The 23512-nt window shown below is 40.3% G+C and overlaps 1 protein-coding gene and 1 long non-coding RNA gene across 4 annotated transcripts; one reads left to right on the top strand and one right to left on the bottom strand.

The window, feature by feature from the left end:
• Nucleotides 1–5133: 5133 nt before the first annotated feature.
• ZNF330 (zinc finger protein 330) lies at nucleotides 5134–23147 on the bottom strand. 2 transcript variants are annotated; one of them, XM_045017850.1, is made up of 10 exons: nucleotides 23010–23147; nucleotides 18967–19096; nucleotides 18668–18687; nucleotides 18506–18576; nucleotides 13956–14035; nucleotides 11941–12067; nucleotides 10692–10796; nucleotides 7981–8027; nucleotides 6713–6830; nucleotides 5134–5849 (listed from the first exon to the last, which is right to left on the bottom strand). In XM_045017850.1, the coding sequence occupies exons 2-10, from the start codon at nucleotides 19084–19086 to the stop codon at nucleotides 5572–5574; spliced, it is 966 nt and encodes a 321-aa protein (XP_044873785.1). In that variant the 5' UTR covers nucleotides 19087–19096; nucleotides 23010–23147; the 3' UTR covers nucleotides 5134–5571. The 2 variants fall into 2 exon arrangements, with proteins under 2 accessions (XP_044873785.1, XP_044873786.1); XM_045017851.1 differs by having other exon boundaries at nucleotides 22976–23085.
• Nucleotides 6334–23030, top strand: LOC123370927. Of its 2 annotated transcripts, none has more exons than XR_006579639.1 (3): nucleotides 6334–8068; nucleotides 10459–10620; nucleotides 22093–23030. It is a non-coding gene; the product is annotated as an uncharacterized LOC123370927 (long non-coding RNA). The 2 variants fall into 2 exon arrangements; XR_006579638.1 differs by lacking the exon at nucleotides 22093–23030 and adding an exon at nucleotides 12140–13290.
• Nucleotides 23148–23512: the final 365 nt, after the last annotated feature.

The following is a 23512-nucleotide window of genomic DNA, read 5'->3' as shown; positions in this document are numbered from 1 at the left end:
TTGGCCCCATCTTTCTCTTCAGGCTCCTTCCCCTCACAACAGAAACATAATTTAGTCTGTCCCGTCTTTAAAAAACCCACCCTTTGTGCCATCTTCCTTCCCCACTTCATCTCTAAGTTCATTGAATGTGCTATTTGCAATCACTTTCTGCAGTTCCTCTCCTCCAGTTCCATACAAGACCCTCTCCAATCCAGCATTTACTGCTTGCATTCCAAAGAAATGGTTCTCACCGAAGTCTCTAATCACCTCTTCCTGACCAAAGCTCAGAACTGTTTTTCCATCCTTATTCTCCTTAACCTGTTAGCTGCTATCACTGCTGTCTACCCTGCTCTTCTACTGAAATTCTTCTCCCTCAACTTTCATGACAGCTCTCTTCTTTCCTCTCTAATCATTCCTCCAACATGCTATTCAGAAAATCCTCTTCTTCCCCTTCCCCACCCACACTTTCTATGGGAATCCTCTAGGACTCTGAGAACTCACAAATTTACCTCTCCACTCCTGACCTGTCATCTTCTGTCTAAATTAAAATCTCATCCTGTCTCTCTAACTTCTCCTTGTGGTGAGAGTCCTGTGACTTGAGTCTGGCAATTATCACCACCACCATCTTCATAAAAACCCTGTGGGTTGAGGACAGGCTGAACAGGAGTGTTCTGAGGTTCACCTATGGGAGGAAACATCAATACTGATGTCTGCAGTGGGAATATGGAGAAATGCATCTACTACATCTAATGAAGTCAAGAAGTCTCTCCCAGGACAGGGATAACACTTTAGAGGCCAGGGTCTCCATCCAAAACTTTTTCTTCATCCACTTGTTAAGCCTTGTGACATCAAGAAAGGCTTGGATACTGCCTGGTGCACTTCAGTAAATGATGGAGTAGAACCCAGAGAACCTTTCTTCTGAGGAAAAGCTCTCTATCATTCTTGTATTCAGAGGATATTTTGTTCTGAATCAGATTGTTTTACTGGGTTGTAGGACAGGGCGACTGGATTAAAAAATGGATGGGGTAGAGCCCTCCGCTCCAGGGAGTATCTGTGGCTCACTATTTTCCTGACCCATTTGTCTGTGATCAATGAAAACTCATCTTCTAGGAAATGGGAAATCCTGCCCCCTAGCTTCAGCTTTGGGTGGAGGCCTCCGCAATCTTTATCATAAAGTGGATTGGGGGAAGGCAGGCTGAGCTTGTGCTCTCTCTCTGAACCTAATGTTATTGCCAATCAATGGACAATTGAAACTGGTTAGTACATTAGAATGATCTTCACATTAATTTGCCTGAAGTAAAAACAGCAGCTCTGCCCTGGGATTGATCAAATGACTTTGTCACTGGTGCTAAATTCCACTTTCATTTGTATTCCAGTGTATTACGTTCACAGGAGCACTGAATAAATTCATCACAAGCAGGTGCTATTACCATGAAGGTGTAATTTGAGGACCTGAAAACTCAAGGGTCTTTACTGCAATTGTTTCAAACCCCACGCAGACCTTTCACCAAATGGTCATGAACGAAAGCAGTTAAAGCATAAAGTGTTCTAAGTTTATGAAGTGTTACTCATAACTGTCAAGGGTCCCCAATTTCACATCAGAAATTATCCTGGTCTTGCTTGAGCCTGGCATTGTCCTTCATCAAGGGCAGGGATTTTTAAAATGAACAAACAGCAGTGCACACTGAGGCTTTTATAAAGAGAATCCATCTGTTTTCTAACTGTTGTTACTCTTTCCAAAACTTACAGGCTTCACTCATTATCCCAGAGGCACTTCTCAACCCATTACATTGTCACTTGGCATTCAGGAGAGAAATGACGTGTCCCCTGCTCTCTGATTAGAAACTGATTAGGTTGAGCCACTCAAAATAACAGCACTTTGAACTTGTCTAGCCTCTTAACCTCACATCTTTTGGAGGTAGGTAGGTAAGTAGTGTCTCTGTTTTATATTTGGGGAAACCAAGCCACAGAGGCAAGCAGTAACCTCCCCCTGGACAGAAGTCAGAGGTAGAACCATGAGTGCATGTGCTCTGCTACACCCCATTACCAGGAGCCTTGGTAAATTTGTTTTGGTGTCCTTCATAGCTGCTGTGTGCAGTACATCCCGATGTTGTGGCATTATCTTACTATAGCGTGTGATGGCAAAGACAGGAACATGAATTAGCTGAGAAGGATTTATCTTGCAAAGAGATTACCATTGCAAGGACATTTCAATGAGAACATGAATAATTCTTTACTTTGGTGATGATGATTAATGCTTTGACGTCAGCAGCCCCTGGCATAGCCATTGACAGCAACAGATTTCACAACAGGAAAATCTGGCTCCCGGAGCCAAGAACATTAATAGAATTTAATTCCAGTGAATAATAATAAAAAAGTAACATTTGCAGATGACACACATAATTTCAGTATTAAACATAACTGAAAGAGCACACATCCTTTCAGCACTCTAAGACTTTGTCCTAGCACTTAATTATTTTGCATATGAGGTATCAGTCAAGATCTGCAACTAGTTAGCGTTTGTCCATAGAATCACCAGGGGAAGACTGATTCACCAGTGGAAATAGCTGGGCCTAACAGTTAAGGATGGGCTGAACTGGAGCCTACACTGCTATTGCTGATTTCACAATTTAAAAATTTGTAATAGGAAGGCACTGCCACTGTCCCATTTTCCTTACCTTGGTATTTCCCAAAGTATGGGATGTACTTCACCATGGGGGTGTGAAAGATTAGCCATGGGGACATGGAAAATGGATACATTCAGATGGTTAGGTCTTTAATGAACAACTGAATAGGACCCCAGTTGTTTTCATTTTTCTGAAGGGGGATTCAGCTTTTAAAAGTTTGGGAAACACTGCTTCACCTGGTCTCCCTTCTGAAGTTTGATCATGGAGCATTTGATGTGATTGGACCAGTTTGTCACGTACACTAGCACATCATCTCACTCAGTCATAAACAAGTTGTACTGTGCATCTGTTTATTTTTATCTTAGCTATATTTAAATTTCCATATCTTGTAAACATTTGGGATGCAAAGCATATAGGAGAGGTTCCATACTAGTTGATCTAAGATGTGCATAGTATCAGAGGGGTAGCCGTGTTAGCCTGGATCTGTAAAAAGCAACAGAGTCCTGTGACACCTTATAGACTAACAGAAGTATTGGAGCATACCCATTTCGTCAGACGCGTATTCACCCATGAAAGCTTATGCTCCAATACTTCTGTTAGTTTATAAGGTGCCACACACTCTGTCACTTTTTAAGATGTGCATAGTACTCACAAAGAAAAATATACTGCTGTGAATTCTCCTCTTCCATTGCTACAGTCATGCATCTTCTGATGCTCTTCAAAACAATGGCTGGAACCTCTTTCTATTGATGAAATGAGCAAGCCACCTCCTAGACAGCTAGCTGAGAGAAGGATGTCACGCCCAAACTAAAATGGCAAAGGCCATGATTGTGTGTCTCAGTCATGTTTTGTTAGGAACTCCAAATTAGGCAATTCTAGCGTCACTATATATGGTGCTTTATGGCATTTACACCACCATCTTATGAGCTTTAGTAAGTAGGAAATGATATAGTATTTGCAAAGCGCTATTGCTATATAATGAGAAATCCTCTGCCATAAAGAGAATGTAAAATACATTTTATGAAGTGTTATTAAAAATTATAAAACAGCATTTGGAAATTCTGTATTCTGCTGGGTCAATAACGATATCGAAGGTCTATTCATCCATTTATATGGCCCACCATCGCCAGGGCCGGCTCCAGGAGTTTTGCCGCCCCAAGCAGCCCCCAAAAAAAAAAAAATAAGCCACAATCGCGATCTGCGGGAGGTCCTTCGCTCCGAGCGGGAGTGAGGGACCCTCCGCCGAATTGCTGCCGAATATTTTAAAGTGCCGCCCCGCTCCGGAGTTGCCACCCCAAAGCACCTGCTTGATAAGCTAGTGCCTGGAGCCGGCCCTGACCATCGCTGTAGAATGTGAATGCCTCACACTTACCCTTACCCCACCCTTTTGGAGGTGAGGAAGCACTATTACCACCTTTGTACAGATTGGGAGAACTGAGCCCCAGATCTTCAAAGGTATTTAGGCACTGCCAGAGAAACTAAGTGACTTGCATAAGGCCACATTCCCACCTCCGGTTTCTCTGGTCTTTCAAGCAGGAATTATTCAGCTGAATTGCAAATGCATCAGACAGAAAATCGCCAGTGCTTCTCTTTTTAATCCATTAGCTCCATTTGAAGTGTCATGACACTTCAACTGAATAGATCAAAGCACCTGGCTCTGCTGCAAGGTGGCACAATATGGTCAACCTGAATAGTGATGAGAGGAAGAAGGCAATTTAGTAAAAGCTGGGGAAGATGCACATAGCATGCAAAGCAGAAAGTATGGGTCTGTGTGCACACACACGTCGCTGCTGTATGGGAAGTATTACTGGAAGAAAGTGGAGGGAAAAAAGATTTATCAGTAGTTACACCAAGTTCCAGTTCCAATTTTTTACTTTAAACAATTTAAGTTGGAACTGTTTCTTGGAAGAACCACGTGACTTTTCTAAAAAGCAGCAAATAATTCCTAATATTTTGATTATGAAGTCATCAGTGTCAGCAAGACACTCCAAAGCATGCATCACTTCTTCTGTAGTTGTGACAGTCTTGTACCTAACAAGGAACAGGGTGCTAGTCCAACAGAACACAAACACCCTATTATCTTATTTTAACAAAAATCCTAGGTTTGATTCTTATTGAATCTTTGATTTCTTCCTGCTGCAATGCAGGTGAAGGGGTAGAATACACTAGTTACCGCCCTTTTGACCCCTCTTTGCAAACGATGATACTATACTAAAAGAAAGTGATGGCTTTTATTGGGTAGGAAGGAATATTAACATTTTTATTGTGATAAATAAACCTTTTGATCTTATGTAGGTGACAGCGTAGGTGACTGTACATAATGTCTATGATTGATGTATAATGTTAAAAAGGCATAGAATGATAATGTTCAAGAAATATGTTAGGGGGAAATGTATTGATCTGCCTCGCCTACATGAAATGGTAACGTTATTTTAATTTCAGTTTATATTTGGCTCATGATAGGCCTGCAGTAAGTGCTTTCCAAGTACTCAGGCCAGATCAATATTTATGAAAACTCACTACAGAATGCTGCTGACTTTTATTTTGTAGGCCAAAAATACAGCCACCCACTTACACCACTACATATAATTTACGAAATCAGATTACAAAATTACAGTCAAAATTACTCAAGAAAAATAACTTAATTTCTGATGAACAGATGGAAACAAATCCCTTTACCCTCCAACTTGGTGGGGGAGAAGACATTAAGCTATTATCCTCAGTAATCGTGAGATCAAAACCACTTTGGTTACTTGCATGAATATGAACATTTATCTATTTTCCTCTCCACGCCCTCGCCTTACACACACACAAATCTCACCTTGAGTTTCTATAGAAGTTCCATGCCCTTTTTCCCTAATAAGCTTTGAAGCTTAAGTGCCTGGTAGAGCTATTCTAGTGGCACGCATAAAGCACTCCTATACTTATTCCTTCCAAATGCTATAGTGCTCCCCACTACGTAATCTTAGTCTTCAGCTTCTTCATAGTGGGCATAGCCACTAGCATAGGTCCTTCCTAAATTCAAGTTACTGAATAAATCTGTGGTCTCTGTTTCAGAATCCTTCCCTCCCTCCTCATTGTCTTCCTCATCATCATACTCTGCTTCATCTTCTTCATATTCGTCGTCATGGTCACCTGTATCTCCATCCTTGCCCGATGAGAGGTTCTTCCAGTAGGCATCATAGCCAGAAGCTCCATCTGCCTCTTCACCTCCTGTCTGCCGGCCAAACTTCAGAGAGCGTGCTGTGAATAGAAAAATAGTTAAATTTTTATTCTTCAGCCTCAGTCATAAAGCACCCACTCATCAATGGAGCATTTGACATTTCTCCATCTACCATCCATCTTCACCACCTACTCAAGAGTACACTGTCAGCAAACAGCCCAGGGCTACAATGATCAGTCTCTTGAGAGACATTAACTGGTTGTTTTCAGGTTTAATCTTTAAAGTCGGAGCACCTAACTATGACAGACCCTTTTTCTGCTATTCCCCATCCAAAATATCTTCTCTCCAGAGATATTCATACAATAATGTACCAGATATCTTATTTAGATCATAAACTCTTCAGGACCAGAACTTTGGCTGAAGAGCACACTTTTGGTAATGTATAAATATGTATTTTATATATAGATATGTAGCACCTAAGATAATGTGTGTGTTTTATGGATAAGCAGTATTGAGTAAGCAGACTCATGTGGGTATCTTCTAATGAATTTCAGCATGCTATTTCTTGATGGTGAAATAAGAAGTGACAGAGCAGAAGTAAACAGTGATCATGAACTTGAAAGTAGCACTCAAATTCATAACCATGTCAATATCCAGGACACAAATAGCAGTCCTAATGAAGAGATGCTGCAGCTCAGAGTCAGCAACAACTCAATGTACTCTCAATATAAATGCAACAAACTCCCCAAAACATTCCAAAGTATTCAAGAACTTCAATATTCCCATACATCCCTACACGGCCACCAATGGCATCACATGCTGCCAGCTGAAAAAGATGAACATATTAAGCTGTCAAACACAGAAAATAAGACTCCTAGTAAACTGACTCGCTCAATCAGAGATGCAGCATTTGTTCCATTAGCCTTTCAAGGACAGTCCTTACTTGACATGCTCAGATCCTTTGTTTCCTGAGTTTCATGCCCACATTTAGGGCAAGGAGGCTCTTTTCCCTTTTCTTGCTTAAAAACCTTGCTTCGGGTGTGATCATCACAGAAACAAGCCTGAAGGGTGAAAAAGAGGATAATGAAAAGGATAAAAGTTATAGTCATAACATAATACTCTTCAGGAAGCAGCAGGCAAAAAAAAAGTTAAATTTCTAACAGCACCAGGGTAATCTGGCTGAGATTAAAATTTAACTAGTTCTTTCTATAGTGGGACTGGAATTCATGTACAATCTATCCACTAACTGCTTCTGTGCTGGACAAGGTTCCACTGCCTTCTAAGGAAGGGAAGCCAGGAGGATGCTGGAACTGGGAAAAGAGGATGGTGGCAGAGGAAGCAGGGTCCTCAAGCAGGGTCCCTGTCTTGGAAGTTGTCAGCCAGGAGGCTGGCCTCAGTCAATGGGAGCACTGTCTGATAGACCTCAGCCATATGGGTATTGGGTTAGTCCAACAAGTTAAAAGAAAACAAAATTAAACTTCAAATGTCTGTCTTGCAGGGCAGTGTGTTCACTGTCCTGCTAAATGGAACCTCTCCCTCCCACAGTCAGTCGGTTTGTAATTAAAAGAAGACACCAATGTGAATTAGTACTAATTAAGCACCAACAGTGTCCTCAGCACTGTCCAGGACACCTCAATAAAGACAGTTCCTGCTCTGAACTCTGAGGAGCACACAGTAAGAATAGGAGACTGAGAGAATGGGGTTAAGTAGATTGATTTTTATTTATTTAAATTGCTCCCCTAATGAAAAATGTTGGGGTAGACAGTACATTTGATTTGATGTAAGACTTTAGGCATGATCCAAAAGAGGAAAAGGTGGAGGCCTGGGATACTGGAATGGGAGAATCATACGCTCCGTGCAGAGGAAACAGCATTGAAGACTGTATGAAAATGGGAGCAGGAAACAACTGAGAAGAGCCTGGCTACACTAACAGAACTGAAGGATGCAGCGGGTAGATACGGTGTGTTTGTGGGGGTAGAGGAAAATAATACCAAGTGAGCTGAGAGATGCAGGCCCTCAAAAGCAAAAATGAGAAATTTAAAAACTTAAGTGCTGGACAAAAGGTTCATTAAAAGTAATGGCTCTTACCTCATACAGAAGGTATGAGTTTTCTATATATTGTGGAGGGAGATGTGACAAGACTTGGTACCAGAAGGACATGTAAGGAGAAGGAGTTACAATTATAGTTACTTTAAGTATCTATATTTTTACCTTACAACGCAGGCATGAATGCTGCCCAAGCCGATTACAGGAAACACCTGATGAAAAAATGGATAACATCAATCTTTAAAAATGAAAGGTAACTTGGCTCTTTTCTTCTACTTTATACATCCAGATCAGCTCTCCAGTTCCATGGGTAGCCTAAAATCACCAATGTCACCAAACAAAATTAAAAGATAATACAGGGAAATTCAAATAATATATTTGGCTAAATATGTAAGGACACTTCATTTCTCAGCAACTTTTCCTGATCAACAGTTCCCAAAGCCACCTAACTGCAGAGTTATCTGCCACTGAAGTTCTGAACATACATTGAACATAGAGTATAAAAGTAAATGATTTTGTATTTTTTGAAGTCCTTACGATAAGTTTATCTTGCTACAATCATATTCACTGTAGTTACGGTTGTATTGGGCTATTTGTAAGAGTTTTATATACCAAGTCTAATATCTCATTAATAATTTGGTGTAAGTTTGGGAGCAAATGGTCCCTTACCCACCCAAAACCAATTTTTTTAAAAGATTCAAATATTTTTGTAGTCTCACATCTTTACAAACATGTTGGAGATGATTGAAACCACAGTTTGTTCACAAGGTGATTTCACTGCTTCTTTTTTCCTCATGGTATCAAAACAAACAAAACAAAACCCCACCAGAGCTGTATAGTAACATTCCATTTAAAGTAAGGGCAGAATGCTGATTACCCTTATTTTCCTAATTTGAAAAGGATTTGATGATGCTTAGCAACTTGCAAAATTGAGCTGTCTGAGTAGTTTTATAAAGAATTGTCTGTCATGTCCTTATTTAATTCATACTCATTACATATATTTACATATACAATCCTGTGTAATTTTATTGATGGCAAATACACAAGTAGCAAGGAGCAGAACTGGGCTTTGACGGTGTCTTTTTAAAATCTAGGTTGCCTTAATATTTTCATGTTATTTTTATCTCCACAAGAGGGAGTATTGTAAATGAAATGAAATACAATTTTATACCTAAATGAGGCTTGTTGGATAAAGCACATGAGCATGCACAGCTTGTTTTTGAATCTTTACAAACATTTTATCATGTGCATTGTTTATAACCAAACCGCCATCTCACTCTCATCCAACCGTGAGAACAAGCTTTTAAAGATTCAGAAATGAACAGAAGGGATTCTTCCTTTTGCAGAAGCTGAGCAGAGGTGGGGGATCTGTCATATTCAAAGGCACTGTGAATATTAATTAGTACATTAAAGTATTCCCACGAGGTAGTCTGCATTTTTAAATGTGTGGTTGGGTGTTTTTTTTAAGCTACGTTTTATATTTCAAACTTATGAAATAAAACATTTTTTGTAGCTAGAGTGGGATTGGCCATATCTATTTGACAATATTTAAATTTAATACAAAACTATCTCACACAGTCCATCTCTCTACTAGAACTACCCTGCACTGTAGAATGTTAAACATAGTGCAAACCTTGTAAAGTAACTTCTTCACTCACTGTACGGTCACAGCTGTGAATTAAGAGTCAACCCATCAAGAGGAAATTATCCCTTTTGAGCAGCAGTTGCTGCTCCAATGGTGTCTCACAGGAAGGCATTCTGGCAGTACATAAAGGAGAGCTAATCAAGACTCAGGCAACAGTTGGCAGGGGAAAAAGGGGGATGAGAGATGAAAAGGAGAGGGAAGACTTAGAAAAACAGATTCAAAATATTCCTGTTTTAAATTTTATAATCATGAGCTACCATTGAGGCCAAGAGCTTAGTAGATTCATAAAAGGACTGGGTATTTATATGGACAACAAGAACATGTAGTCAGGGTAGCAAGGATTTAAAAAAAAAAAAAAAAAAAAAGCACAAAACCAAACACAACCAAGTTTTGAAAGCAGTATAAACCCTCGTGTGTTGGGCATAAACCATCCCCTAATTAACAAGAAAATTATCCTATGGACAGTACGTTTCATACATGCCTACTACCAGTTCGTTTTTTTCCCCATCTTCCTCTGAAACGGTTGGAATTGGCTGTGGCTGGATACTGGACTAGCTAGACCACCAATCTGATCTGATATTACAATTCCTCTGTTCCTGTAAGGTTTCAAATCCATCTGAGGTTTTTAAGTTTTGCCCACATGATTTTATGGCTGTACCAGACCCCCTATGGTAATCAGAATTTGATAGCTTGTAGTTTCCTGTTCTTTGGTCTATGTATTAAGGTATGTGTTGTTGAAATGTGAATGTTGACCCCTTGCTCTAGACACAGCGAGACTGAGAGAACAAAGGCTCTCTCTATATAGATATAGGTCCTAATCCAAAGCCCATTGACTTTGGATTAAAAAAAACTTCCCCACACCTTCTCCATCCTTCTTGCATTCCTCTTCATGCCTTCATCTGTGCTGTATTCTACACGATAGGCCAAGTTCCTCCTCAAAACTCACTTCTTCAGATGCTAACCCACACTGACAAAAAAAATCCTGTCTTCTATTCAAGATGTTCCAGCTGATCCACAAGGAATCTGGGGAAGTGCAGCCATGCTAGACAGAGCCAACCTTATTTCTGAGGGACCGACAAGAAAAACTCCTGTTGCCTAACCAGCTGGGATAATTCAACTGGACAAGTGAAATACCAGGCCATTTTTCACCACCTAAGCAGGTACTATTACACAGTAGGAAGAAATGAATCTGCTTAACATTGGTGAAAGGGGTTTTAAGTTGATAACTTACATTTAAATGTCTCTGCCTCCAAAACTTGGCAGCTGGCTTGATGCTCAAACTGATCATCTTCACAGAGGAAGTTATGACAAAAAGAGCAGCTGAATATTCTGCCTCCTTCAAGATTTATCAAGACAAATAGAAAAAAGAGCAAGCATTGGTAAAAAAAACAAAAATGCAATTTAGGGAGCTTTACAGGGGTTTGACTAAGAATAAATTTTCCCTTCTGTCACAAAACACTTAAGAAGAAAATCCTGAATTAAACATTGTCCATCTGGCATTACTCTGAAATATACTACATATTATAATGACACGAGATAGCATAAAAGTGAACCAAGGAACACTACTGGTCATTTTATTCTTATAATATTTTGATTTGCTTATGGCTGACATTTGGGCCAAAATATCCCTTTCCCATGCTTAACATCCCCTCTCCAAAATACAAATTTGGTTGAAATACACAATAGGAACCCCACAATTGGAGACTAGTGTGGTTTGATCAAGGAGCTGGGTACCAAAAGAGACAAAACACCTCTTCTAGTGCAAGGAAAGGAGCAAGAATACCGAAGAGACAGCCAGTGTTTACACAACCCGTTGGAGTGATATAATTACATAAGGCTCTCAGACACTAAGGTGATGGATGCAGTATAAATGTCTAAGTAGATTACATAAATACTCCTGAGTTGTAATCCCATTTTAGACAGATTACCTATATGCTCTAGGGCACGTAATTTAAATTCTGTCTCAGTTTACCCATTGTAAAATGGAGATGATGCTTAGTGAGCTTCCAGGTGTGTTTTGAAGATTAGCTAATATTTGTGGAGTGCTTTGAAGATGTAAAATGTGACATTAAGTGTTGAGTGTTACAATAATCTAGACCAACGGTTCTCAACCTTTTTTCTTTCTGAGGCCCCCCCGAACATGCTATAAAAACTCCATGGCCCACCTGTGCCACAATAACTGGTTTTCTGCATATACAAGCCAGGGCTGGCATTAGGGGGTAGCAAGCCAGGCAACTGCCTGGGGCCCCACGCCACGGCAGCCCTTGAGAAGCTACACTGTTCAGGTTTCAACTTCAGGTGGCAGAACTCAGGGCTCTGGGCTTCAGCTTTCTACCCTGGGCCACAGCAAGTCTAATGCTGGCCCTGCTTGGCGTCCCCTCTGAAACCTGTTTGTGGCCCCGGACCCCAGGTTGAGAACCACTGTCTAGACACTATAAGCAAAAAATTAGTTTTCTTTCCTTCAAACTTAAACAATTTACCGTGATCCCAGACACCTCTTTCACACTCAATGCATTCTGCATCTGCAAGAGGGCAGATACAAGCATGTGTGCTGAGACACTTCCTACCATGGCAGACCCAAGCTTCACAGAAATCACAGATTGCACCCTGCAAGCACAGAAAAACATCATATTGGAACATCTATCATATCTAAAGAGAAATTCTGCTTCTGTACTCTAGAATGTGCCCATGTATCCGCTTGGGCTATCAGTGGGCTCGTTCCACTTGAGGGGCATGTGGTTTGAGGGGAGATGAAGGTAAGGCATAATACCTCTTTCACTTTTACACCCAGTAGCTAGAAATGTATCCAGATTCTAATCAAGTCCTTTCAATATTCAGCTCACGTTCTCGGCATTCACTTCTGCAGGACTTAATCTAATCAACTGTGCTTTGGTTTTGCTGTTTTATTTTTTCCATTAATGTCTTGAATCTTATGCATGAAAAATAGCTTTCTCCCCTATAATTTATGGATATGATCTTGCAGCCTTGTTGACATATATGAGATAATGCTCTGGCAAAAATACAATTTCTCAAATCAAAAACCACTCAAGCTATTCTTACAGCTTAAATCAACTATTTAGATTTTATAACAAACTCTATACTAGAACTCTGACCTCTTAAGATAGTAAAGGTCATATAACATATGAAAAGTAAGGCAAAAATTAAGTAAACCGTTTATAACCAATTTAATTTTACAGTCAAAGTTACAAGACTACACAAACTACAAACCTCAATAAACTGCAATTTTAATATTTAACAGACAGAAGATTTCCTACCTCACATATGAGAGCAACTTCACAATATACTGTATGCATAGAGATTTAATGGAGTTACATCAACATAAAACTGACATTTTGGAGTGGAGAATCAGGCCCAGAGAGTTAAGATTCAATGAAAAATCTGTTATATTTAAGGCACAAAATGATTTTGTTATTGCAAACAGTCCACTACCTAGAGGAGGCAGCTGCAGGGATATATTTTCATAAATTTTCCACACAGGAGCACCATCCCCCTAAATTTTAAATTTTTAAGAATTTCTTTTGCAATATTCCCATTTACAAAGAATACTTTGGGTATTTCAAAGGGACTTATCACCTAACTATATAAGGGATGAAAAGGGAAAAATAAGCTACTGATTTACAGAACAATCACTGTAAATAAAATTATTTATGGTTAAACATTGTTCTCAGTGACTGCATTCTAAAAATCTACAAACCTCCATTAGCTTCAATGGCATTAATCTAGATTTATACCAGTTGAATGGAGAGTGGAATGTGCCCTTTATTTATTTAGGCTCCAATCCTGTACATGCTTAACTTTACTTATGTGAATAATCCCACTGAGCTCATTGGGGCTACTCAGGTATGTATGTAAAGATACTTAAGTCCATAAAAGTTTGCAGGATCTGCATTTAAAGTGTTAATTTAGGTTTGTAGTCCTATGGAGATGTATTTTGTTAGTGTATGAGAATAATAATAATCTGAGGTTTAGTTTGATATTAATCTATAAAACAATAAAAGCCCAATTCACCGAGTCCAAGACCAGAAGGGACCCTTATGATCATCTGGTCCAGAGGTTCAACCTTTTTCTTTCCAACCCCCCCGCCCGTACTATAAAAACTCCACAGCCCACCTGTGCCGCAATAAATGGTTTTCTACATACAAAAGCCAGAGTCGGCGGTAAGGGGTAGCAAGCGGGACAATTGCCTGGGGCCCCCATGAAGATACATTGCTCAGGCTTCAGCTTCTGCCCCAGGTGGTGGGGCTCAGAGACCTGGGCTTCAGACCCATGTGGTGGGACTTTGGCTTTCTGCCCTGGGCCCCAGCAAGTCTAATGCTGGACCTGCTTGGAAGCCCCCCTGAAACCTGCTCGAGGCCCTCTAGTTGAGAACCACTGATCTAGTCTGACCTTCTGTGTAACACAGACCACAGAATATGTGAAGAATTCTGCACATTGCTCTCGTCTTCCGAAAGACAACATGCTTTTGTATACATACCACCATTGCAAGGCCAGTACTGTACACGCCAGCATGTTTTATAACACAGTCTGAAGACTTCATCATACATTTTGTTTTCCCTATTAATCCAAAACAACAACAAACAGTTTAGAGTGAATGACAATGTAACAGCAGTGAAAAATAGGGAATTTAAGCAGTTACTTAAGTACATAAAAGGCACACAAAAAAATGCACCCAAACAACATGCAACACGCTACCACACCTCCCTCTCTGAACCTCCAGAACAAACTGATTAATTATTTTTCTTATCCGTTTAGGCCCAAATATTTCTCACCTTACTTCTGAGATTGTAAATTCTGTAGGGCTGGGCCCATGTCTTACAATGTGTTTTGTAGCCTGCTGAGCACCCTGTCAGCACTTGACAAATCATCAAAAATCACATAAATTAAAAACATTATTTAGATTGCAGAGTCAAACAATCAACATTTTTACCACTCCGTAATAGTGACCATAATATAATTACATTTAGCATCCTTGTAGTGGGAAAATACCAAAACATGTCAGCACAGTAACATTTAACTTTTAAAAAAAGGACTACAAAAGAATGAGGATGCTAGTTAGAAGAAAAATCAAAAAGAGCCCTCACAAAGGTAAAATACTTTCAAGCAGCATGAAGACCACTTAAAAACACCATAACAGAGGTTCAGACTAAATGTATACCCCTAATCAAAAAAGACAGGAGGAGGACCAAAAGAATACCACCGTGGCTAAACTTCAGACTAATGGAGGCCATTGAGGGGGTCGGGTGAGGAATCCTTTAAAATCTGGAAGTCAAATCCTAATGTGGAAAATAGGAAGGAGCACAAACTCTGGCAAGTAAAACATAAAAATATAATTAGGCAGACCTAGAAAAATTTGAGAAGCAACTTGCTAAAGACACAAACTAACAGTAAAAAAAAAAAAGGTAAAGTACATCAGAAGCAGGAAACCCAGGGAACAGAGCCACAGATAACAAAAGTGCAAAAGGAGCATTCAGGGATATCCAGGCCATTGTAGAGAAGCTAAATTAATTCGCTGCAGCAGTCTTCACTGGAGAGGATTTGGGGAAGATAACTCACATCAGAGCTATTCTTTTGGGGCATAAATCTGAAGTACTGTCCCCAGTTAGAACAAATTGATACCCTAAACAGTAATAAGTCACCACAACCAGGTGCTGGTCATCTAAGAGTTCTGAAGGAACTCAAATATGAAATTTTCAGAACTATGAATTGTTGTATGTAACCTATCACTAAAGTCAGTCTGTGGTCCAGATAACTGGAAATTAACTAATGAATGCCAATTTTTAAAAGGGCTCCAGAGGTGATGCTGGCAATTACAGACTGGTAAGCCTAATTTCTGTACTGGGTGTATTGGTAGAAACTATAGTGAAGAACAAAATTATCAGACACAGATAAACATGATTTGTTAGGGAAAAGTCAATAGAGCTTTTGTAAAGGGAAGTTGTGCCTCACTAATCTATTAGAATTATTTGAAGAGTCAAAAAGCATGGGGATAAGGGTGATCCAATTTGATATAGTGTACTTGGATTTTCAGAAAGCCTTTAACAAGGTCCGTCACCAAAAAGTTCTTTGAGCCAGGGCATAAGAGGAACGGTCTTTTCATGGATCAGTAACTTGTTGAAAGACAAGAAACAAAGGATAGGAATAAATGGTCAGTTTTCATAATGGAGAGAAATTAACAGCAGGGTCCCCCAAGGATCTGTATTGGGACCTGTGCTGTTCAACATTCACTAATGTTCTGGAAAAGGAGGTTAACAGTGAAGTGGCAAAGTTTGTAAATGATGCAAAATTATGCAAGAGAGCCAAGTCCAAAGCAGACTGTGAGGAGTTAAGAGAGTTCTCACAAAACTGGGCAACTAAATGGCAGATGTAATTCAATGTTGATAAGTGCAAAGTAGTGCACAAGTGAAAAAATAAAACTGAAAAAAATGGAAATGCTGGGGAGAGTTCTCTGAAAACCTCCACTCAATGGGCAGCAGCAATCAAAAAGGCTTAGCAGTATGTTAGGAACTATTTGGAAAAGGGATAAAAAATAAAACAGAAAATATCATAATGCCACCATGTAAATCCATGTTGTCCCATTTCAAAAAGGATATAGTGGAACTGGAAAAGTTAAGAGAAGAGCAACAAAGATGATTCAGGGTACGGAATGGCTTCCGTACAAGGAGAGACTAAAAAGATTACAGCTGTTCAGCTTGGAAAGGAGATGACTAAGGGGGGATATGATAGAAATTATAAAATCATGAATGGTGTGGTAAAAGTGAATACAAAAGTGTTATTTACCCTTTCCCACAATACAAAAATCAGAGGTCACCTGATGAACAGGCAGATTTAATACAAACAAGGGGAAGTACTATTTCGCACAGTGCACAACTAACCTGTGACACTCATGGCCGTGAGATATTGTGATGCTAAAAGTATAACTGGGTTCAAAAAGGAACTGCATAAGTTCACGGAGGATAGGTCCATTTATGGCTATTAACCAAGATGGCTAGGGACCCAATCTCATCCCCAGGGTGACCCTAAACCTCTGACTACCAGGGGCTGGGAATGGAAGACAGTGGTCCATAATTCCATTCCATAATTGCCCTTTTCTGTACTCTCCCCTGAAGCTCTGGTATGGCCACTATCAGAGACAGGATAGCGGGCAAGATGGACTATATTCTGACCCACTCTGGCAGCTCTTATGTTCTACAAGTTAAGAAATGCCACATTTAGAGTTACCTCTGCAACCGTAATTCTGCCCCCTTGTGTGTCCACCTTGTGCACTGGATGGGGCCGGGGTCTGGAAAAAGTAATGTGTGATCATGTATCTAAAGACTATCATAATACATATGCACAAAAGGGCTGAATGGATATTGCACAGGCAACTGCAAATCTTGCATTTCCTAGCTTTTGAGTGCTTGACTTTGCAACCCGAGTAATGTTCTTTTAACACAGCTTTCATGGTATGCAAAAAAAAAAAAATTAAGGAAAAATTAGGATAAGTATTAAATTCTACCATGTGGAACTGTAAACTAAACCCTCCATGCAGCATCAGCAGGTGCTTATAGTACGTACTTTAGCTGCATGACAATCTACATTAGCTAATGGCAGGAAGGGTGGGGAAGGACTGCTGGAGTTATGTGCTGGGTATGGAAGGGTGGCTGGGGTCTCATCAGCATGGCTCTCTGTCCCCTTTCAGCACTTTTGGGGAGCTGGTGCCCTATATGATACACCTAAAGGGGGGAACATTTTTTAACAGCTTTATAACTCAGGAGAATTTCCTGGGACAAGAAAGCAGAAGGCATGCTTCTAGCCCTCAGGCTTTGTTCCTACCTAATTTCAAAGGCCCACCACAGACAATGATGGTGTTAGAACTTCTTAAAAAATGGAAGTTTAGAATGTTTTAATGGAAAATTTTAGGCAGCCTAAATATAAGAATCACCAGCAGCTCACCCTATGATACAAGTACCAAACAATTCTGATTGTCTTTACTGGGAAATCTTGGATGCTTACATCTTTTTTTGTAGGATACTTTTAGGAACACTTTCTTCTCTCTGTAAACATTCATTTAAAAGATGTGTTTTGCTACGGCGCGGCAGGGGGTGCATGCTCAAAATTTTTTTTACTGATAGGGGTGCACGATCAAAAAAGTTTGGAGACCACTGTACTAGAAGAGCAGAAAATGAACGTCCATCACTTTAGTATAGTCTCTAATGACAAAAAGAAGGTTTATGAATTATGATATAAAGTGGAATAGCATTACACACTAATGGCCTAGTTTTTCAGAAATGCGCAGCATCTGCAGCTATCCATGAAGTCAACAGGAATTGCAGGTGGTCAACACCTCTGAAAATCAAACCACAAATCACCAACATGCTTTATGGCAAGTAGAAAATATTTAGTCCCCCATCACTTCCCCTTTTAAGCAAGCACTAGTGCAAATAAGATTTAGTACCTGATCTAAAGCCCCCTGCTGTCAGTGGGAGTCTTTCCACTGAGTTGAAAGGGCTTTGGAGCAGACCTTTAATGCACTTAAGTAATGTGGTAACAAGTTATACAATGTACACATACAAGGCAAACAATTTATCACTGATTTAATTTATACTAATAAGCAGTGGTAATAACGTTGTGCTAAAAGCTGCAATATTTCCTGATTAAAAGAGCAGCGTTTTGGCAGCCTTTTTAACTTCGCTCTCAGCATCAAGCAATCCCACAGCCATTTATTCAAAGAGAGCCAGAATGTAGAAAACACTGTCATAACAAATAGCTAAACATGTTTTTTTAAACAATAAATATGAGACACAAATCAAGGGCCGAAACCCTTTTGGGGTCAGTGAGACTATTCATGTGCACAAGAGTTTGCACAATCAGGCCTCAAGGGGCAAATTCTCAGCTGGGAAAATTGGCATAGCCCCATGAATTTACACCAGCCGATGATCAGCTTCTAGACAGACCTAGTTAAAATACTGCGACTTTATATAAGAACACAAAAGGAATGCAGTTTAAGGGGGGAAAAGTGTATTTTCCTTTGTCAGTTACACTTACCACAGTGTGCACAAATAGGCAATTTTTGAACAGAACTACAAAAGTAGCAGAAGGCTCTATTCTTCTGTCGTCTTGTCATATGAAAAAATCAAAACAAAGCATTAAACAAAATCTTTAAAAGTAAAAATAAGTTAAAATGCTGAAGAAAAAAAGCATATTTACCTTTGGCATTTATCACATTCCTGTGAAATGTAAATTATAAATAGTTATTTTTCCCCATGTAAAACAGTCAGTGTACAGCTTTTGTAATGATTCTGATATAATTTATGATTAGGTAACCAATAGAGATATATTTATATTGAAACACTCAAACTCTTCTTTAAATCCAAAGCTCATGATATAAATAAATGATCACATAAGTAAAAAGAATGACTTTCTAATTTAATGCAGCCAATGTAACTATATCACTGGTTTCACAGAAATTTAAAAATTGGTATCAGAGGTAGTTTTGGTTATTTTACCATTGAAGCATTACAAGGATGTTTAGCTAAATCTATGTTGCCCTTTGAAGCTCTTATCTGCTTTTCACGTTCTCGACGATTCTCAGCCTTCTTGCGTGCGCCTGTTTTCTTTTTAGGCATTTTTCTCTTTCTGGCAGAAACAACAAAAAACAATACAGACACACAAATATTTTACACATATGGAAGCATTAATTAGTCCTTTGTGTTCATGCCCTGTAAAGGGCAGTACTATTATATTAGCATCATCTACTTCCACTCATTCCTTTCTCTGAAAGCTCCACCCCTTCATCTTTGAATGTAATTTAAGGGCCCAATCCTACAAACACTGAATTAGCTGTAGTCCCAATGACTTGAATGGAGCTATTCTGTACTGAGCTCTGTACTTAGTAGTATTTGCAATATAATCCATCTGTAAGGTAGTGGTGATGATTTTTTGTTGTTGCTTTAATTTCCCCACGTGTCTTACTAATGGATCACACATAGGATGACCAGACAGCAAGTGTGAAAAATCGAGATGGGGTGGGGGGTAATAGGAGCCTATATAAGAAAAAGACCCAAAGATCGGGACTCTCCTTATAAAATTGGGACGCTGCCTATACTGCCGCTTTTCAGCGCTAAAACTTTCGCTCGGGGGGGGGGGGGGGTTCCACATCCCCGAACGACAAAAGTTTTAGTGCAGAAAGTGGCACTGTAGACACAGTCTAATCTTAAAATACACCAGTGAAGTTGTGTCGCTGTAGCGCTTCAGTGTAGATACTATCTACGCTGACAGAAAGGGTTCTCTCATCGGCGTAGGTAATCCGTCTCCCCGAGGGGTGGTAGCTAAGTTGACAGAAGAATTCTTCCATCAACCTAGCGTTGTCTACACACAAACTTAGGTCAGCTTAAGAACGCCACTCAGGGGTGTGTATTTTCAGACCCAAGTGACGTAGTTAAACTGACCTAATTTTCTAGTGCAGACCAGGCGTTGGGGACATCCAGAGCATGGGGGTCACATCCCTGACCATCTTGGCTAATAGCCATTGGTGGACTTATTCTTGGTGAAATTATGCTATTCTTTTCTGAACCCAGTTATACTTTTGGTCTTCACACATCCCCTGGCAATGAGTTCCACAGGTTGACTGTGCATTGTGTGAAGAAGTACTTCCTTTTGTTTTAAACCTGCTTCCTATTAACTTCAGAGGGCGACCCCTAATTCTTGTTATGTGAACCCCTAAATATACTTTCCTGTACCCTTTCTCAACTTCTATCATTAGGGTTTAGCGTGGCTACGCTGCTACACCAGCGTACTCTGAACTGAGGATCACAGCCCTGAAACAGAAATAAACCCATCACCAATGGCTTCTGATATCTCGAGGTGTAAATCCATATCTCAAATTTCACTCAAAAAAAGGAAAAAACAAACCAAAAAAGCTTATTTGACAAAACAGTTATTCTGCTGAAGAAAAGGCTCTAGGAGAGTGTTACCACAAATTTCTGTGTAGGGGGCTAAAAAATGTAGTAACTTCTAAAGAAAAATGTTTCCTAAGGGGGAAAAAAATACCTATCTTCCTCTCTAATAGAGAAAGCAATATATTGTCTAGTCCAAATATTAAAATTTGCTTTTTGATAACCCACATAAGTCAGTTTGTTCACCTCTTAGCATTTCACACCAGGTTTAAATTGTATTAGAGTGCCATATTTTGTATTCAAAATTGCATTGCTGAGCTTCCTGCTGGCAACTGTCATTACTTTGGAGTGTTACATTTATGATGCTTAGAGCCCAATATATCAGATTGTAAACTAATTTACATGCTACTTTAATACTGATTTAACAATAAGAATGTTAATGTTTACTATTTATACATAACCTTGTCATTGTTGATTTCACATTCTGAGGCACTGAAATGCAATTTTAATGAAAAACTTCACATTTCAAAAACAACTGGGTACACAGATGGCGACAAATGCTTAAGATGTGAATGTAAAGAAAGCTGCACTAAAATAAATTGTGGTGCAGGTTTCTTTTAATAAAGATACCATATCAAACAGCCCATTCAAACACTATGAAATAAATAATAAACAACACTTTGCACACACATCGTTCTTTTCAAATGAGGATCTCAAAATACTTTACAACCATTAATTAATCACCATTCCTATGAGGTAGGTATTACACTCATTTTACAGAAGGGTAAGATGAGACTCAGCGAGGTTAAATATATTGCCAAAAATATACAGGAAATATGCAACAGATCTGGCAGCAGAATGCAGGAAACCTAGCTCCTGGTGTCATTCTCTAATCGCTATTTCCCCTCATTGTTAATTCCATATTGGCCTGAGTGACTTTACAGTAATGTTAACCCATGATGTTGTGAAGTTTGTTACAACTGACCATTATAGCCATAACATCTGAGTTACTGAGAGATAAAAGTGTGCATCCCCCACAAGAGAAATCAATGTTTTCATAGTTAATGAGTTCAAATGTTAACACTTGGAATAGGCTGTCCTTATCACCCAGATTCATATGCATGACAATTTATACATGCACATCAGTAAGCTGCCCCATACAGGGAAGGCAGCTGAAAAGCACACCAGAACCTTTATTATAAGGAGTATTTGATCAAGGTGTCTATTAATCACTTTGAACAGAACCGGTATGAAATTGTATTTTAAATGTTTCCACTGTATTAACATCATTTGGTATTTATATTATTCTGTACAATGACTGTGCATTTATTATTTAATGACCACACTAGCTATACTCTCTAGTCACAAAACATGTAAGGTCCTGCCAATTTTATTTCTTGAATGTCTTGCTCTTTATAGGCTGAATCCTTTAAGTTTTACTCAGGCAAGACTCCCAAGAGCCCTGTAAACACCAGCTAAATTACCAGCTGCCTCCCCTTTAAAACGAATGGCATACCTCTTGTACTGGCACTGGCTGCCTATTTCACCACAGTACACAGCAATTAGGTATCAATAAAGAAAATTCTCTACCGCTCCCACCTTTTCTGTATTGTTATTTAATCAAAATTGCAGGTAACTATTTGTGGCACACATTCAAGTAGTTTTATGGCTTGATTTTATGTTACTAATATTCCATCTAACAAAAATGCAGCATATTTTTGTTCCTGATTATTTTAGGCTTGACATTTCATCTATGCCAGAATATTAGCAACATCTTTGAAAGCTGGTGTCAATCATCCTGGAAACTCTTGCAGGTTAAACTTCAACAAAGTTCCTAAAGCAGTAGCTTCTACTAGCATGATTTAGAAATAGCCATGTTTTCTAGAAGTGCTGGAAACCTTTCACCACTCATACAAGATATCTAGCATAAACTGTAAACCTGCTATATTGTTTAATGCCTAGCATACATTGCAGGCACTAAAATAACTTTTAATATTTTTGGAAATAACTGAGAACCAGGGCAGATTTTATGATTTACTGGACTCTAAGTAAGAGAGGGGCCTAAATCATGAGTTGTCACGCCCTTCACGTGACCCGTTTCCAGAAGAAGAGATCAAGCAGGACCTCATGTCTATGGCCCTAACACAGATCACAGCAGGATTCTTGGATCCAGCCTGCGAGGCATTCCCAGAAGCAAAGTCCTCAAACAGTGACGATCTCTTGGAGTCGGGTCCCTGGTTTAAACTACTAAAAGCAAATATTACAGAACACTGTCCGCCTCCAGCTTCATTGCCCCCCACCCCTCCTTCCGGGGCCGGGGCACACAATGTCCCAGACAGTCAACCTGAGCACTGGTCAAACCAATGAGAGTGGAGGTGGTTGCTGATAAGCCCCGGCACTACGCCAGGGGCTTGCTCCCGAGAAGTTTGCAGGGGTTGCCACCGCCTACTGGGGAGCTCGAGGGTCTCTCCCACCCCCACTGCCTACGGGGGGGAGCAGCTTGAGGGCTTCCCCTCCCCCCCCGAACGTTGGGACAGAAGTAGAACGCTGAAGAGCCCAGCGTTCTTTCCGCCCCTGCTGATCCAGAACCAGGCACAGCTGGCAGCCGGTGCCTACAAACCTCCCTCCGCCTCCAGCGCCGCGCTGCCTCTCACCTGGCCCCGCTCCTCCGGCAGCCGCCCGGCTTCTCCTCTGCGGTGAGTGAGTGTGCGGAAGCCGGAACCGGTCCCTCCTTAGCCGCTCTCGGCTTCACACACAGCCGCTCGCTGTGCAGCCTCGGAGGTTCCGGGCGGCGGCGGCGGCGGCTGGATCCCGGATCCTTTCCCCGGTGCCAGGGGCTCCAGGGCTAGTGTGGCTGCCCGAGAGCAGTATCGCTGTGCAGGGCGCACGGGCACCTTGGAAGCTGAACTTTGAGCGGATACGCGGCCGGGGCAAAGCGCTGTCTAAAAATGCCCCTTCTCGTGGGTGGCAGCACAAAGCCAGGCTCAAACGTGGCAGGTGCTGATGGCCACCGTGACCTCTTGATCTTGCACCCAACTCTTAAGCCGAGACCTTGTTTCCTGTATGTCTGCGAAGTGACAAGCAGTCCTGCATAAATAATAAATCATGTACAAGATACAAAAATAATGCATGTAGACAGACAGTGGGAGCCCAATGA

The sequence above is a fragment of the Mauremys mutica genome, chromosome 5 (assembly GCF_020497125.1).
Source record: "Mauremys mutica isolate MM-2020 ecotype Southern chromosome 5, ASM2049712v1, whole genome shotgun sequence".
NCBI lineage: Eukaryota > Metazoa > Chordata > Testudines > Geoemydidae > Mauremys > Mauremys mutica.
Note: the sequence above shows the minus strand (reverse complement) of the source record. Positions and strands in the feature narration are given on the sequence as shown.

Bases quoted from the DNA above. Each gene is read 5' to 3' on its own strand.
- ZNF330 (XM_045017850.1), bottom strand. From the start codon at position 19,086: ATGCCTAAAAAGAAAACAGGCGCACGCAAGAAGGCTGAGAATCGTCGA. The intron at 14,036-18,505 runs GTAAGTGTAACT...TTGGATTAATAG, and splicing joins GCCTATTTGTGCACACTGTG to GGAAAACAAAATGTATGATG. The intron at 6,831-7,980 runs GTAAAAATATAG...TTCACCCTTCAG, and splicing joins ATTCATGCCTGCGTTGTAAG to GCTTGTTTCTGTGATGATCA.